General features: G+C 32.8%; 1 protein-coding gene across 4 annotated transcripts; it reads left to right on the top strand.

Moving 5' to 3' along the window:
- The first annotated feature begins 704 nt into the window (after positions 1–704).
- Positions 705–15898, top strand: LOC143044913 (uncharacterized). Of its 4 annotated transcripts, none has more exons than XM_076217157.1 (7): positions 705–872; positions 2979–6381; positions 7097–7186; positions 8365–8442; positions 13731–13929; positions 14548–14641; positions 15351–15898. In XM_076217157.1, exons 2-5 carry the CDS (start codon positions 3021–3023, stop codon positions 13772–13774), a joined length of 3573 nt encoding a protein of 1190 aa, XP_076073272.1. In that variant the 5' UTR covers positions 705–872; positions 2979–3020; the 3' UTR covers positions 13775–13929; positions 14548–14641; positions 15351–15898. The 4 variants fall into 4 exon arrangements, with proteins under 4 accessions (XP_076073272.1, XP_076073273.1, XP_076073271.1 ...); XM_076217158.1 differs by having other exon boundaries at positions 710–880; positions 14548–14628; XM_076217156.1 differs by having other exon boundaries at positions 710–880.
- Positions 15899–17109: the final 1211 nt, after the last annotated feature.

The following is a 17109-nucleotide window of genomic DNA, read 5'->3' as shown; positions in this document are numbered from 1 at the left end:
CATTGAGGAATCGGTGGATATGAAGAAAAGATAGATTTGAAAGTCGCTCGTCTCCCATTGTCGATCTCAGACAGGTAGGATTTGACGCGTCTCATCGCGCTGAAGGATCTTTTACTAGCTGCCGATGAAACTGGCATTGTCAATAAAATCCAAATAATCCTATACACTGAAGGGTACAAATCGGCGTTTGTTACGTCTATCTGGTCTATTGTCTTCAATACGCCAACGGGCTTTCCATCGTGCTATCTCGATCATCTTCAAATTCTGTTTTTTCACCTATTCCGAACGGTAAGAGTTGTAAATTTTGTCTGCTATTTCTGGATTCAAGTTCCCTAATTCGACAATAATACGCATTAGAATTAAAATGTTTATTTTTTTTTTTCCAAAAGGGGTATTATCGGCAAATTTATGTATAGGCACGTGCCTAGTCGAGCCTTAGGTAGCTACGCCCCTGCTATTGCAGTGTCTTCAATTTAGTAAGACTGAGACATAACTCTGGATTATAGTAGATTAAAGAGCTGCTTCGCCTTGTATAACGGTTTTGAAAAAAAAAAAATTCTTTCATAAAATTGTAGCCACTTCTCAGATGTACGACATAAATAGCCCTTGAAAAAATCAACCTCTATACAATCCTTATTGGTGTGCTCCTCATTAATAGGAGATTGTTACAGAAAAGAAGAAAAAACGAAGACGGATAACAGGTGCTTGTTTATCTCCCCCTCATACATGTGTGCCTGTTAAAAAATATTGCGAAAGTTTTACTGGACAGCGGACAGCTGTGGGTGGACCTCTAGGCTCTACAAAAAGTCAATGTGAAAAAAGATATTTTAAGCATTTTTAATAAGCCAAAGTATTAATCAACAGTATTTTAAGTGAGCAGGTGAACATAGACATAGCAAACTTAACTTGAAATTAAATTGTAATCGTAATATACGTATGTAATTGTAAATAAGTGAAACAGACAAACTCAAAACAGTGATTAAACAAAGCTTCATACACTATGTCATAGGAACACACATGAACAAAGTCATGCAAGAACCAACATTCTACATTAAAAAAAATGTTTAAAATGCTTTTGAAAGTGTGTAAATAGAACTGTTTGACAAAAAAGCACCATCAGCTTATATGAATCTCAGACAAACATAATCATGCCAGCACTCACTCACTCACTCACCCTGGGCAACCACCCACCCACCCACCCAACTCACTCTTTAATGCACACATGAAGAAACAAAGGAATAAAGTAAGGGATGAACAAACAAACAAATGATTTTATTCCCCTTCCATAGCTGAGGGTGGCATTAAGTTTTACCCTTGTCCATCTGTATGTTGTTCATTCATGAGTATGCCTGTCCTTCCTAAAGTTGTTTACTGTTCTCTAACTTGAGTTTGGCTCAGCCAAATTTTATGAAAGTTAAGCACAATGCTTATTATCACAAAAGACAGATCTGACAGGAATGAATTTGGATGGCATCACTCCAACTGTTTTAGAGTTATGCCCCTTTAAAAATGGAAAAAATGCTAAATTTGTCGTTTCCATATACATTGTAATCTTTAACTTAAGTTTGCCTCTATCAAATGTATGAAATTTATGCACAAAACTTAGATAAAGATTGAATTTGGGTGGTATTGCTTTTACCTTTCTGAAGTTAGGTTTTTTATAATGTTATATGCAAGCAGGGGCATCATTGGTGTTTGATGGACACATTCTCCATTTATTTCAGATACTATTTCATATTTATTTTTTAATATAATTCTATACCCCACTCTTAAAGTTTGGGCATAGAACATCATCCTTCCATCTTTTCCTATTGCTGTTCCTCCATCTGTCCATCTGTTCCTTCAACAAATGTTATGGTTACACTTTTCTCAGGTACATGTACTTCCAAACAGACTTGATATTTGGTCATTAGCTTTCTCAGTGATGATTTGTAAAATTTGAGCACTTTTTGGATCTGTCAGACCCCATCTTCCTGTACATGCTGTATGCCTTTACTTAATTTTTTTTGTATTTAATTAACTTAAAATACTTCATCACAACTTTCCCAAGTATATACAACTGAACAGAACAGGTTTAAATTTGGTCTTCAGCTTGATAGTCATGTGATAGTGATGAGTTGTCACCTGTGGTCACTATTTGGATCTGCACAACCCCTACTTTCTATTTAACCAAACTTTGCTAAAATATGAAATTCAAGTCATATATTCAGTTACAGGTACATGTTATGTTGTATAAAATTTAAGTCATTTATAATATTTGGTCACCATATAAATTCAAATATAAAAAAGAAGATGTGGTATGATTGCCAATGAGACAACTCTCCACAAGAGACCAAATGACACAGAAATTAACAACTAAAGGTCACCATACAGCCTTCAACGATGATCAAATTTAAAGCCCTTACTGCATAGTCAGCTATAAAAGGCCTCAAAATGACAAATGTATTACAATTCAAACGAAAAAACTAACTCAAGTAATTTTATAACTTTGTCACCTTATAGCTCAGTTATGTGTGTACTATGTATGTTAGAATACAAATGTAATTATAATATTCATGATATTCAACATGTTCAAGTCATTTATAATCTTGCAAGGGTCTTGATATCTTTCATGTAGAGTAGACTGGTACTTTACCCAAAACTTGTACATGTTGTAGGTGGTATGAATACTAGTATACTTTTCAATATGTATATTCCATGAATATCTTTATGAAAATTCCTATAAAAATTCAGGCAACTTATCAGTAGCATAGTACATAGAAGGGTAAAAGTACCTTTGATCAGTTTAACTAAAGTTGATTTTAAATCATGAATGATTCTGTATAATTAAGTGCATGTACTGAATTCATACTACTTAATTTTATAACACGAAGAAAATATTTTGAGGGAAGGATAGACATGCTTGTTTTTTAGACTCCTAAAACCTTTAGATTGGATATTCAAAGTTTTAACTTTTATACTCATTTTCTTTCGCACAGGAAAAGTTTACATTTATTGTAATTGATATCAAGAAAAACAAAATGGAGAATATTGTTAGAAAAACAGAAACATTGATGGATGAAAATAGAAAATTTACGTCAAACAGCGATACATGTGTGTATGGAGATAACCGGCAGTCACAGTCAAACATACTTAGTCATGGCTCAACTGTTCAGGCAGATAATTCAATAGCAAATAACTGTATGTGTGATATTGATGAAGAAAAAGTGTCAGAAGTTGATCAAATTGAAAAATCTGAACTAAGAAGAGAAAACAAAGGGGCAAATGCTGATTCATATTCTGACTTTGAAGTATCAGGGTTAGTGTTCAATTCTGTTGTTGCTGCTGCTGTTACAACACCTACCACCACAACCAATGATGCAGCCAGGATACATGTGCAGAGACCTCCATCTAAGTCACAGACTTTTCCAATTCAGAATACAGATTTTGGAACAGTTTTGTCAACTCTAACTTCCTTAACTTATGAAAAAGCAACTAAAATTGAACAGTCAGCACAAAATAAAACTCAATGTAACGTAAATATATTAAAGAAGTCTAAGACTAGTGCATCAGATTTTACTCCATATTCTTTTGACAGGAATCCAACTCCGTATCCTTTGACCAGGACTCTAACTCCGTATCCTTTTACCAGGACTCCAACTCCAGAAAAAAAAAGAAAAAGAGTATTTACAGTACCGGTTCTACCTACAATGGGGCCATCTACCAAACTTCTAAATTTAGCTCTAGGTGTACGCAAAAGGAATTCAACTTTAATTCAGACTTCAGTTCCAAGTATCTGTAGTGTATGTACAGTGTATCCTCATACAATATCCCAGAATTCAGCTTCAAAAATATCTACAGCTAGTTTATCTACTGAAACCCAGAGTTCAACTCATTCTAATGCTCAAAATTCAACTCAATCTGATACCCAACACTCAACACAATCTGGTGCTCAGAATTTAACTCAATTTGATGCTCAAAACTCAACTCAATATCTTCTATTACCATCTAAAGATCAGAATACAGCTCAAAATATATGTACAGTAAAATCTCCTAGTAAAACAGAGAAGATTGAAAGAATATCTACAGTCCAATCTCATGCTAGAATGCAGAAATTGAGTCCAAAAGCAAAACATCAAATTACTGCTATCAAAACTAAGAAGTATCGTAAAATATCTACAGTGAAATCTCGTGCCAAAGTCCAGAAATCAGATCCAATTATATGTACAGTGTATCCTCCTACCAAATACACAAGTTCAGCCTTCAGAGTCTCTAGAAATTGTTATTCTACAAAACCTACTATGTCTTGGGACAAAGTATCAATTAGTACACCAGTATCGGTAGAATTAGTTCAGGATACTGCATCAACAAAGTCTGAGAGCTCAGAATCAACAAGGTCTGAGAGCTCAGTACCTACAAGGAGTTCTGAAAGCATAACATCAGCAAGTTCTGAGAGCACATCATCAATAAAGTCTGAAAGCACAGCATCAACAAGATCTGAGAGCACTGAATCAACAAGGATAGAAAGCACAGAATCAACAAGGATGGAAAGCACAGAATCAACAAGGATAGAAAGCACAGCATCTACATCTCCACCATTTCCATTGGCATTATTCCCTAATGTAGCTGCAGCACAGAACAAAAGCGATGGACAAATTTCAATTTGGAGAAATAAATCTTTTAACACAGCAGCAAACTTTGCTAGAATATCTACAGTGCAATCTCGTGCCAAAGTGCAGGGTCCAAAAGGGAATCATCCAATTATTTCTACCAAAACCAAGAAGTCAGGTAAAATATCTACTGTGAAATCTTGTGCCAAAGTTCATAAATCAAATCCAGTTATATATACAGTGTATCCTCCTTCCAAATACACACGTTCAGCTCACAAAATCTCTAAAAATAGTTATATTACAAAACCTACTATGTCTTGGGACAAAGTACCAATTATAACACCAGTATCAGAAGTATTAGTTCAGGATACTGCATCAACAAGCTTTGAGAGCTCAGAATCAGCAAGGATAGAAAGCACAGCATCTACATCTCCACCATTTCCATTGGCATTATTCCCTCATGTATCTGCAGCACAGAACAAAAGAGATGGACACATTTCAAATTGGAGAAATGAATCTTTGAACACAGCATCAAACTTTGCTCCTTATCCTGTCCTTGTTTCTGATAATTTAAGTATTACCGGTACTACTGTTAATTCAACCTCAGGTCAGAAAAAAATTAAAAGTCCATCTACAAAACAGCAAATCACTGGAAATCTTGCTGCAGCTGAAGAAAACCGATTAGATGATATTGGTGTACACCCTTTTGCAAGTGATGATAATAAAGTTAAAAGACTGAAACGAAAGATTATAGAGCATGATTGGAAGTTAAATGAAATACTTCAAACAAGAAATAAAAGAAGGAAAGAGGCATTAAAAAAATGTTTTAAAAAGTCTGGTGAAGAATTACTTGACAATTCATTTTCTGATTCTGTCCATTGTACTTCTAGTCAAGTAGATGCTGAAAATGTCTCTGTGTCTGCAGAAAATCAGATGCAAACAGTGGTTTCTTCTCGAAAACAATTAAAAACAGTGGATTCTACTCAAAAACAATTAAAAAAAGTGGTTTCAGCTCATCTTATTTCCATTGGAGATTGTTGTGTGAAAGCTTTCACAAACATTATAGAAAAAGATTCTACCCAATCTCACAAGACTGAGATTAAAGTTGAGCCACTGGATAAAGAATATCTCCAGACTGAAACTTCTCAGCCAGAAGTTGTAATTGAAAATGTTGAGGGCACAGATTATTGCCAGTTATATAATGATAATAAAGGTCAATCCATACCACATACAAAATCTTGTTCATTTAGTGAGGAACATTTGTTAATACAAAGCAAGATCAAAGAAGAATCTGTACCAATTGAGAAAAACTCAATGAAATTTGAAAATATTTCATATGAAAATAAAGACTCAGAACCATTTAATACTTGTTCAAGATTATTTAATTCGTCTGAAACAGGATCTTGTCCATCAGATGATGATATTTGCCCAACTGTTGATATTATTTGCCCATCCGATAATGATATTTGCCCATCCGATGATCATATTTGCCAATTGGATAATGATATTTGCCCATCAGTTAAGGATATCTGCTATTCAGACACCATAAAAAACACTGACAGAGCTTTACCTGTGAAAAAATATTCATTTTGTAAAGGCTGCCAAGAAAAAGGAAACAGTAGCACTGTGGTTCCAAAAGAATCTTCAGAACAATGCAGCAGTTTGGTAAAGAAACAGTTGCTACAGTTAATTGATTTGAAAGTAGTGAACAACAAGCTGATTTTGTATGGTAGTGAAACAAGCCCTCAGCTGTCAGATAACAAACAGAAGCAATCAATGCAGGATATTTATGGTAAGAAAAACAAAGATGACAATTTTTTTTTTAAATGACCGTATTTTGACCCGTAACGGTTTACTTTTACACTTGTGACTTGGATGATGAGTTGTCTCATTAATTTGGCACTCATACCACATTTTTTATGCTCCACCTACGATATAATGCCCCACCAATGATAGTAGAGGGGCATTATGTTTTCTAGTCCGTTCATCCGTCCGTCTGTCTGTTCGTCCCGTTTCAGGTTGAAGTTTTTGGTCAAGGTAGTTTTTGATGAAGTTGAAGTCCAATCAACTTCAAACTTAGTACACATTTTCTCTATGATATGATCTGTCTAATTTTAATGCAAAATTAGATTTTTACCCCAATTTCATGGTCCACTTAACATAAAAAATGATAGTGCGGGTGTGGCATCTGTGTACTGTTGACATAATCTTGTTTTATATCTATTGACTACCTATGCATGAGGGTCTTGCATGGTTGGTATTAAGAAAAAGAAATACTGTTCATTCAGAAATTTTTGTATGCATTTACTATTGGAACTATGAATTAGAAAAAAAAGAAAAAATGTGAGATAAGTTAAAGGAACGGGATATTGAATACAAATAATTCTACCAAAACTTTAAAACACTAATAGAGAGTTGTCTCATTGGCACTCATACCACATCATCTTATTTCTATATACTGGTAAGCATGGTAAATTGTTTAATCTAATGTCATCTTATAATTGCAGTTGTTAAAGTTAAACAGAAACCTTCAGCTGGGACTGAAAAAGATGTCAAACAGAATCTAGAACCAACATTGAATATAACAGTATCAACAGGTACTAGTAAAAATATACTATTGTCATATATAAATAAAAAAAGTATCATACACGTCAGGGGTATACGTACAATACTTGATTTCATAAACCAATTTATTTTCTGGTGGTTTTTTTTCATGTTTAGCGCTACCTAACTAATTCACAGAACTCATCATATTTTTGTGTGAAATGACAGAACATTTTCACCAGCACTTTAAGCATTTGATAAAAAGTGTGTGACTATCAAATGAAGCTTCTTTAGAGTCCAAATTAAATTTGGCTTAATTATATAAAACATAGTTTCTATTAAAAACTACACAAAAAAAACCCAACAAAAACAGCAGATTTTTCATAATAAAATCAGATAGAGTTACCCCCCCCCCCCCCCCCCCCCCCCCCTATTTTTGCCTGTTTTGAAATTCTAGTGCTGAAATTTACTTTTATTCATCAAAATATTTTTATGAAAGAAAATGATTACACAATTTAAAATGGAACATAATCTAATAAAAAAATAAATTCTATATACATACAGAAATAAAACATTGTATTTAAGAGGTAATATCTTTAATAATTCTAATGGAATTAAACCAGTTTTATATTAATAAAAATTTTCATAAATTAGGTTATTTTTTAATGTAAATATGACTTTTTAGAATATTGTGGTATCTCATTGTTCCACTTTAAAACTAATGTTCTCTCTCTGTAGGTGCATATAACTTGATTGAAACCTCGAGCAAATGTACACAAAATTTATACACACACATTGAAGAATTCCTTCCTGTATTTTATTTAGTTCATGCACGATACTACAACACAGCAGAAAAGAAGACAAAGGTCATTTATATAATGAATAGTTTAAAAAGGAAATCTGTTGGGAGCCGTCCATTAGGATTGAGGATAGAGAAAATATGTCACAATGCAATGTAAACTTTTAAATGTTTACTTCTAATTTTGTTAATAATTCTCAAAAATTCATAAATAAGATATTTTGATTGCATTTAGTAGTAGTATATCTATTATTTGTTATTATGATAGGCGGCTGATTACGGTAATTATCAACATAAGAAATTGTGATTTCTACATCAATTATAGAACAATGAAATAAAAAATGTAATATTTGTGCTCTAAAGACTTATTTTCTGTGAACAGACAAGTTTCATGTCTTTCATGTGTGTTTGTGGCTTTTTTTGTCGTTCAAGAAAAAGAAGAAACTCCAATGGACACAGATGAACATGGACAACAGATTTCAGAGCATTTGAATATAAACTTGTCACCAGGTAAGAAGACTAACTGATAGAAAACTAGTTAACAGATGTATTAGTTTTATCATAAAGCAGAAGAAATAAACCTGAAAACAGTTCGAGATAAAAAAAATTATGTGAAAACTAATAAAAATAAAATAATGTTCAGTGGCGGATCTATGATTTTCAAAAAGGAGGAGAGGGGACTGACTGAAAAAAAGGGGGCCAGCTCCCATATTACTTCAGTGATTTCCTATAAATGCAACCAAAATGTTCTCCTAAAAGAGGAGCCTTGGACCGCCCTTCCTCCCAATACCAAAATCTGCCTCTGATGTTTGGAATACAATGTCCTCTGAAAGTGATATGGGACAGTCTTTGTAAAGGGTTAAAGGCTGCCTTGTAAATTCTCAAAATTTCAAAAATAAAATTATAACATCCTTCTTTTACATCAATATGTTTTGGTTGTGTTTTAGACAGTACTAGTAGTATCAGTTTATCTATTATTTTGTTATGATAAACAGTTCATAGCCTGCAGGTTTTTGTTTAATATCAGTTTAAGAAAATGAACATATACAACAGATGCTAGAGCCTTTGAAAATAAACTTCACACCAGGTGTTACTATTCAGCTTTAAAAAAAATGTAACATTATTTGTCACCTTTTAATTCTAGTTTTCATAGATATATTTCACGCGAATAGAAACACATATGATAGACATGCATTTAATTTAATTTTTGAGTTTGGGCTGCTTTATAAAAAAACTTAAATAGCTGTTAAAATTTGTTTTGCACTTGATTATTTCAAAAATTTGTAAGGGTTCTGCGGAACCCACTGTCTTGCCTACTTTTGTTGTTAATCGCAGGCTCAACAAAAATGAGGAAAAAAAATAATATAAAAGTATTCCTCTTGATACATTATCTTTTGATTGTAAGAAGCTTCCGTTCAAGTTTGGTAAAAATCCAGTATAGTTTATGAATCTTATAAATGTTTTAAAAACTATAACTGCAGACAGTATGTAATGCTAACTGGAAGAAAAACTAAGTCCATTTATAAGTAAAATAAGGATAAACAGGTACAAAATTTTAAATTTCCTTCTAGATTATAGCTTTTGATCATAAACAAGCTTCTGTCCAAGTTTGGTACAAATCCAGGATAGCATAAGAAATTAATCAGAATTTTAAAAACTTTAACCTCAGAGTGAATGTATTGTTCATGGCAGAAAAAGTAAGTAAAATAGGGAAACAAAGAATTTGTAATCATAAACAAGCTTCTGCCCAAGTTTGGTACACATCCAGGATAGTTTAAAAAACTTTGACCACAGAGTAAATATTTGTGGACGCCGCTGAAGACAACGGAATGTAGGATTTCTATGTCTCGCTTTTTTTACTTTTAAAAGTTGAAGTCTTGACAAAATGATCCTCCGTTTGCAAACATTTGATTACCTATTGAATTAGTTCTTCATCAGATTAAAATAGATCAACTGAAATAAATATTTATCAAATTAATGTAGATGTAATGTAAACTGAGTATACATGTTCTTTTTGATTTAAAATTTCAAGAAAATATGCCATATTACAGTTTGACCCAGATTTCAGAATTCACTGAACAAGGATATGATATTGTAAGGGACATTATGGTCTCCTATGCACATATTTTCTTGTTCAATATTATAGGATAATCTGTTTAAGGACTAGAGGATTGCCTACTTCACGGTCGTAGAACAAATCGCAATCAAAGAAAATTTTGGGCCAATCATACCAATATTTCGGACCTAATTTCTATTTCAAAAAACAACGGCAGACATTATCTGTTAACAAAACTCTGTTCGTTACCGGTTAATAAGTTAAATAAAATTTTGGAGGATTGCAACACAATTTCATATAGCAGTCCTAAGTATGAAATTGTTCAAATTATTATGGCATATTGTTATTCTAAATTATTTCCCAAAATTGATTGCCCTGAAGATCGTAAAAAACATTTTATTAAAATTAAGTATGTCAATAAAGGCTTTGATTTTGTAAATATTGCCGGTATATTTAACGACCATTCTGTTAAAGAACAAATTCCTGGATATTTTGACAATACTGAGCTACCTCTTATTTGTTATATTTACAAGAAATCTACCCGGAAATTTGTGTTTAATTATAGTCAATTGTGTAAAGATGTTAATATCAGTGAAAATACACCTACTTCATGTAATTGCAGTAATTCCGAATATATTTATGGACCCATTTCCCATGTTATAACAGGAGATCTTAACATCGTTCAAGACCGAGAGTTAAAATCATTCCTCAGTAAAGGACCTAAATATCGTCCCCTGTCAATTATTAATTGGAATGAGTGTCGTAATATCATCCACGACTCACTCCATACTTACTGTATGAAATGGATAAAACGGGAAAAAGCTGACAAAAAATCTTTGGACTCTTTTTTTAATTCAGTAATGAAGATAGTTGATATACGTATTCAACATTTTAAAGAACATTTTACTATTAACAATAACCACAATAAACCTATTTCTCGTATCAAACATAAACTAAAAGAACTAGCCAAGGAATTTGTTTTTGTCCCGGCCGATAAAGCTGCTAATAATATTATTATTGTTTGACGTAAATTTTACATTAAGGTTCTGAAAAAGGAAATCACCAATTCACCAACATTCCAACTGACTCCATTTTCAGAAAACGAAATCTGTAACAAACATAAACTTTTAGCCACCGCTTTACAAGCAGAGCCAAATACAATGAAAGTCCCAACTATGTATTGGCTTCCGAAGCTACACAAAACCCCTTACAAATATAGATTTATTTCGTCTTCAAGCCATTGTTCAACTACTAAATTGTCTATTCTTCTTACCAGCACACTTGGTACAATTAAAAACCTGATAATAAATTGTTCAAATAAGGCCTTCGAAAATAGTGGAATAAATTACCTTTGGAGTGTCAAGAACTCGTTGGAAGTACTTGATAAATTACATGCTTTTATTGGTGATTTTGAATCTGTTCAAAGTTTTGATTTTTCTACCCTGTATACCACATTGCCTCACATTCTCATTAAGAAAAAATTCACACACCTAATTAAATGGGCATTCAAAAAATCAGAATGTGAATATATATGTTCAAACTCTTTTAGGTCATTTTTTAGTAGCAATAAACAAAAAAACTATGTTAATTGGACGTGCTTTGATACTATATATGCCCTTGAATTTTTACTAGATAACATTTTTGTTCGCTTTGGGGATTCCGTATATCGTCAGATTATCGGAATTCCAATGGGGACTAACTGTGCACCACTTATTGCGGACCTATTTTGGTATTTCGTATTTTTGTATTGTTATGAGTTACAATTTATGACAAAAATAAGCAAAGACCCATCGAAACAACATCTGATAAACAAATTTAATAATACTTTTAGATACTTGGATGATATTTTGGCTCTCAATAATGATGACTTCAGTATGTATATTAATGAAATTTATCCTGTTGAACTTACTTTAAATAAAGCTAATACTAACAATGACCACTGCCCTTTTCTCGATCTTGATATCTATATCACTAATGGAAAGCTGAATACTAAAATTTATGATAAAAGGGATGATTTTTCATTTCCTATCGTTAATTATCCGTTTTTAGATGGTGACGTTCCCTTGTCACCATCTTACGGTGTTTATGTATCTCAACTTGTACGATTCGCTCGTGTATGTAACAATGTTTTAGATTTTAACGAGAGAAATTTATGTATTACTGAAAAATTATTACACCAGGGTTTTCGATATCATAAACTAGTCAAAACATTTACTAAATTTTATCATCGGTATAAAGACATCATTCGTAAATATAGCTCTACATGCAGACTTCTAATACGTTCAGGTATTTCACATCCAATTTTTTATGGAAATATTCTTTATAAAGCACAAAGGTGTCAGTATTCACCTCAGAAACTTACAAAACCTTTGAATAGACTTATTAAGAAGGGATATAATTACGATACTGTTGTCAAGTCATTAAAGATTGCATATTTTGGCGTTAATATTGAGTCACTGATAAGGTCTTTGCATCGGAACTAAACACATTTATTCTAAAAACAGTTGTTGGCATGACACGGGTTATGTTCTTCTCATATATGTTATGATGGTATGATACTAAACCCCTAACTGGAAGGATTGTGCCTGATGTTCATATGATGAAATCATAATCTTTCAGTCAGTTTAATTGAAGTCTGGAGCTGGCATGTCAGTTAACTGCTAGTAGTCTGTTGTTATTTATGTATTATTGTCAATTTGTTTATTTTCTTTGGTTACATCTTCTGACATCAGACTCGGACTTCTCTTGAACTGAATTTTAATGTGCGTATTGTTATGCGTTTACTTTTCTACATTGGTTAGAGGTATAGGGGGAGGGTTGAGATCTCACAAACATGTTTAACCCCGCCGCATTTTTGCGCCAGTCCCAAGTCAGGAGCCTCTGGCCTTTGTTAGTCTTGTATTATTTTAATTTTAGTTTCTTGTGTACAATTTGGAAATTAGTATGGCGTTCATTATCACTGGACTAGTATATATTTGTTTAGGGCCAGCTGAAGGACGCCTCCGGGTGCGGGAATTTCTCGCTACATTGAAGACCTGTTGGTGACCCTCTGCTGTTGTTTTTTATTTGGTCGGGTTGTTGTCTCTTTGACACATTCCCCATTTCCATTCTCAATTTTATTCTTAAGGTAGAAATGGAACATGATTAAAAGAGGGGCGAAAGATATCTGACAGGGACATTCAACCTCATAGATAAAAAATAAACTGACAACACCAGGTTAAAAAAGAAAAGACAACCAGACAAACAATAGTACACAAAACACAACATAGAAAACTAAAGACTAAGCAACACGAACACCAACAATATAAATAGTTACTGTAAGTTACTATATAATTATAGTTATTATAAATGTTTTTATTATTTCAAATATTGCGACTGAATGAGAATTACAATAATAAGAAATATCTTTCGGATATTTGATACATACCGGTAAGTATAATATGAATGCAGAGTTTCCTGAAATAGCAACAATAAATCTGCCATTGTTTTCATTTCTTCAATATCAATAATAGATGCATGCAATTATTTCTGATTTTACAGTATACACCTTATCGCTATTTGTCCGCCATTGCTGGATATCACACAGGTTCCCGTAAAATTTTAACGTCATAAAACAAAATGTCTGACGCCACAATGAAAATGTGATTGTTGTATGCGTCAAAAGTTCAAGTGGCCAGATCAGCCGGGATTAGCGATAAGGTGTATTCAAAATAAATAGACTATCCCTTTCAGCTTTTTTCAGTCAAATGTGTAACAAAGGAGTGGATCTTTAAAAGCATTGTATAAGGTCAAATTCTGAAAGATGTTCATGCTGCCATCGGAAATTATTCATGACGAACACGCTACAATAACTGAATTCCAGGAATTTGAACAAGAACTAGATTTACATATGCAAACCTCTGGTTCCAGCTGAGGGAAAAGACTAAACTTTGTATATTGAGGTAAAATTTAAAAAAAATATGTCAATAGATATAAGAAGATGTGGTATGATTGACCAATGAGACAACACTCCACAAGAGACCAAATGACACAGAAATTAACAGCGATATGTAAATACCTTACAGCCTTCAACAATGAGGAAAGTCCATACCACATAGTCAGACAACTAGCAACTAAGAATGGCAATAAACTTAAAATGGCTAAAATCTTAAAAGTATGAAAAAGTCATAAAAGAAAAGAGAAATGCTTCCAAGGATGTTCTTATATTGAAGTGAGGTGAAAGAAAAAAACAACAACAAAAAAACTTCAACATATTGAAGAGGGAAGGAAGATACTTATTGGAAGTTACTCTAAATTCAGAAATAAATGTGTGCATTTAATATTTATGATATTTGAAATTGTTGTTGTGATTTAGATGTGACGCTCTGCATTTGTCTGAAATGATATTTATAAAAGGAAAAAAAAAAACAACCCAAAAATGGAAGAAGAAAAAATTGCTACTGTCACAACTGTCTTCTCTTATATTCATACATGCAAGTTTTGTGAGATTCTGACTTAGAAATTACTTCTTATTAAAGAATAAAAAACATAATTATTTTTTACATTATAACTATGTATAGATACTGAAACAGATGATGATTTTGATGACGAAGAATAAGATACTTTTGACCAAGTTAACAGACATGGAAGATTAGAGACAAGCAAGTAAATTAGGTTAGTTAAACATGTTGTAACACTTTTAAACAGAATTAAATAGTACCTAACACTACAGGGAGATAACTCTGTATAAATAAGCTGAATGTTCATGAAATAGAAAACTTCTCAGTAATCAAAATAAGACAGTGTTTTTTAAACTGCTAAATATCCAATAAATTGTTTTCTGATAAAGTGTGTGGTTCAAGGTTTTGGAAATTTTCATTTTTTTGTCAAAGGGTCAAAGTAAATATGTTTTCAATATGTTATAAAAATTAAACAAGCCAACTGAATTTTAGTCATGTTTTTTTTTTGCTGTGTTGTAGAACCATTGGTGGTCCTTGGTTTGGCTGTTGTTTCTTTGAAACCTTCCCCATTTCCATTCTCAATTTTATTTTCAGTTATTCAGCTCAGTTCATCAAACAGTTGTTAAATTGTGCATGGTAACATACAGTTAAAATAATGCTGATGAGTTCATCACACTATCGCTAAACTGAGCATGGTAACATACAGGTAAAATAATGTACTGACAAGTTCATCAAACAATTGCTAAAACGTATATGCCTATATTCAAGTCAAGTACACTTGCACAGTGATTGTGATTCAAGGTGGAGAATCTGAAATTAAGTTTATAGATTTTGAGATTGTACAATTAATAAATATGCTTGTAAATAGTTTGTAGTGGAAAATAATCAAATTTCTTCAAATGTATTATTTTTGTCTGTTTCAGACTGAACTTATGCCAAAGCCAATCTAGTACAGCAGGGATGTGCAGACTTTAGAACATTACGTCCCCACAACTATTCACACGTCTGACAAATAACAATGTATCTGTTGTAAATCTATGAAAGTCAAAACTTATTTGGGAAACTCAGTGTGTTCTTCACAACAATGCTACAAATGTGATGTGTCATTTTGTTCTAAAAATAGATTTCAGTTTGTTCTGTACCATTCACATTTGCTGATTCAGGAAGTAACTTTAAAATTACTGCATGTCATTTTGAAAAGGATTATAGAAAACATATCAGTTGCATCTGTTGACTTTGATCGAGATACTATTTTACTTGTACTTTAAGTTGCCAAAAGGGGAGCCTAAAAACATCAGCAGAGAATTATCTATTTTATCTAGAATAAAAATTTCATCCTCAATAATCAATCTTCACATGGATAATATCTAAGTGATGAACTTTAAAGAAGTGGTAAAGCAAATGAAATGATGTTGAGGGAAAAGTAGTTTTTAAAGCTATTTCATGTTGAATAATGTAACAAATTACTGTTTTTCTCTTTTTACATTTTCTTTTGTTTGTTTTCAAGGGAATTTAGGGACCCGACTCAACTTTCATATGTTTAATATGAAAAAGAAGATGTGGTGTGGTTGCCAATGAGACAACCCTTCACAACAGACCAAATGACACATTAATTAACAACTATAGGTCACTGTATGGCCTTCAACAATGAGCAAAGCCCATACTGCATAGTCGTCTTTAAAAAGCCTGAAAATGACAAATATACAATCCAGAAAACACACGGTCTAATTTATGTACCAACGAGAATGCGTCCTCAGTACACGGATGCCCCACTCGCACTATCATTTTCTATGTTCAGTGGACCCTGAAATTGGGGGTCAAACCTCTAATTTGGCATTAAAATTAGGAAAATCATATCACAGGGAACATGTGTACTAAGTTTCATGTTGATTGGGCTTCAACTTCATCAAAAACTTAATTTTTTTATATAAATAAGGCCGTTAGTTTTCTCGTTTGAATTGTTTTACATTGTCTTATCGGGGCCTATTATAGCTGACTATGCGGTATGGGCTTTGCTCATTGTTGAAGGACGTACGGTGACCTATAGTTGTTAATGTCTGTGTCATTTTGGTCTTTTGTGGATAGTTGTCTCATTGGAAATCATACCACATCTTCTTTTTTATATTGACCAAAAACTTTAACCTGAAGTGGGACAGACGGAAGAATGGACAGATGAACAGACAGACACAATGACTAGAAAACATAATGCCCCTCTTCTATCGTAGGTGGGACATAAAAAAGCATCAAACAGCAACCACTAAGTTACATGCTCCTGACTTTTTTAACTGGCACATAGATACAGAATGCATGTGTTTAAATCTGTTTGTTATGTTCACCATTCCATTTAATCTATAGCTATCACTTAACATTATTAAACGTTAACATTGTCAAAGATCTTCTCTGCAACTACCCAGAACCAATTTTAACAAAACTGTGTCATTGATCCTTATTTTTTCCAGTATAAGTGTGGTTTTTTTTTATTCTGGACAATCACCAAAAAATCACAACCATACCCACCATGGCTAAAAGTAGATAAAAGGGATAAAAAGCAGTTTTTAGCTAAAATCTTAAAAACTTAATCCATTTATAAGAGCAAAGAAAAAATAAAATGCTTACCCTTCCAGAGCACCTGAGATCACCCTCAGTTTTTGGTAGGGTTTGTGTTGCTAAGTGTTTAGTTTT

Source organism: Mytilus galloprovincialis, chromosome 9, assembly GCF_965363235.1.
Source record: "Mytilus galloprovincialis chromosome 9, xbMytGall1.hap1.1, whole genome shotgun sequence".
Lineage (NCBI taxonomy): Eukaryota > Metazoa > Mollusca > Bivalvia > Mytilida > Mytilidae > Mytilus > Mytilus galloprovincialis.
Note: the sequence above shows the minus strand (reverse complement) of the source record. Positions and strands in the feature narration are given on the sequence as shown.

Coding starts and splice junctions, on each gene's coding strand:
- LOC143044913 (XM_076217157.1), top strand. CDS start 3,021: ATGGAGAATATTGTTAGAAAAACAGAAACATTGATGGATGAAAATAGA. Junction 6,382..7,096: donor ATCAATGCAGGATATTTATG/GTAAGAAAAACA, acceptor TTATAATTGCAG/TTGTTAAAGTTAAACAGAAA. Junction 7,187..8,364: donor GAATATAACAGTATCAACAG/GTACTAGTAAAA, acceptor TTGTCGTTCAAG/AAAAAGAAGAAACTCCAATG.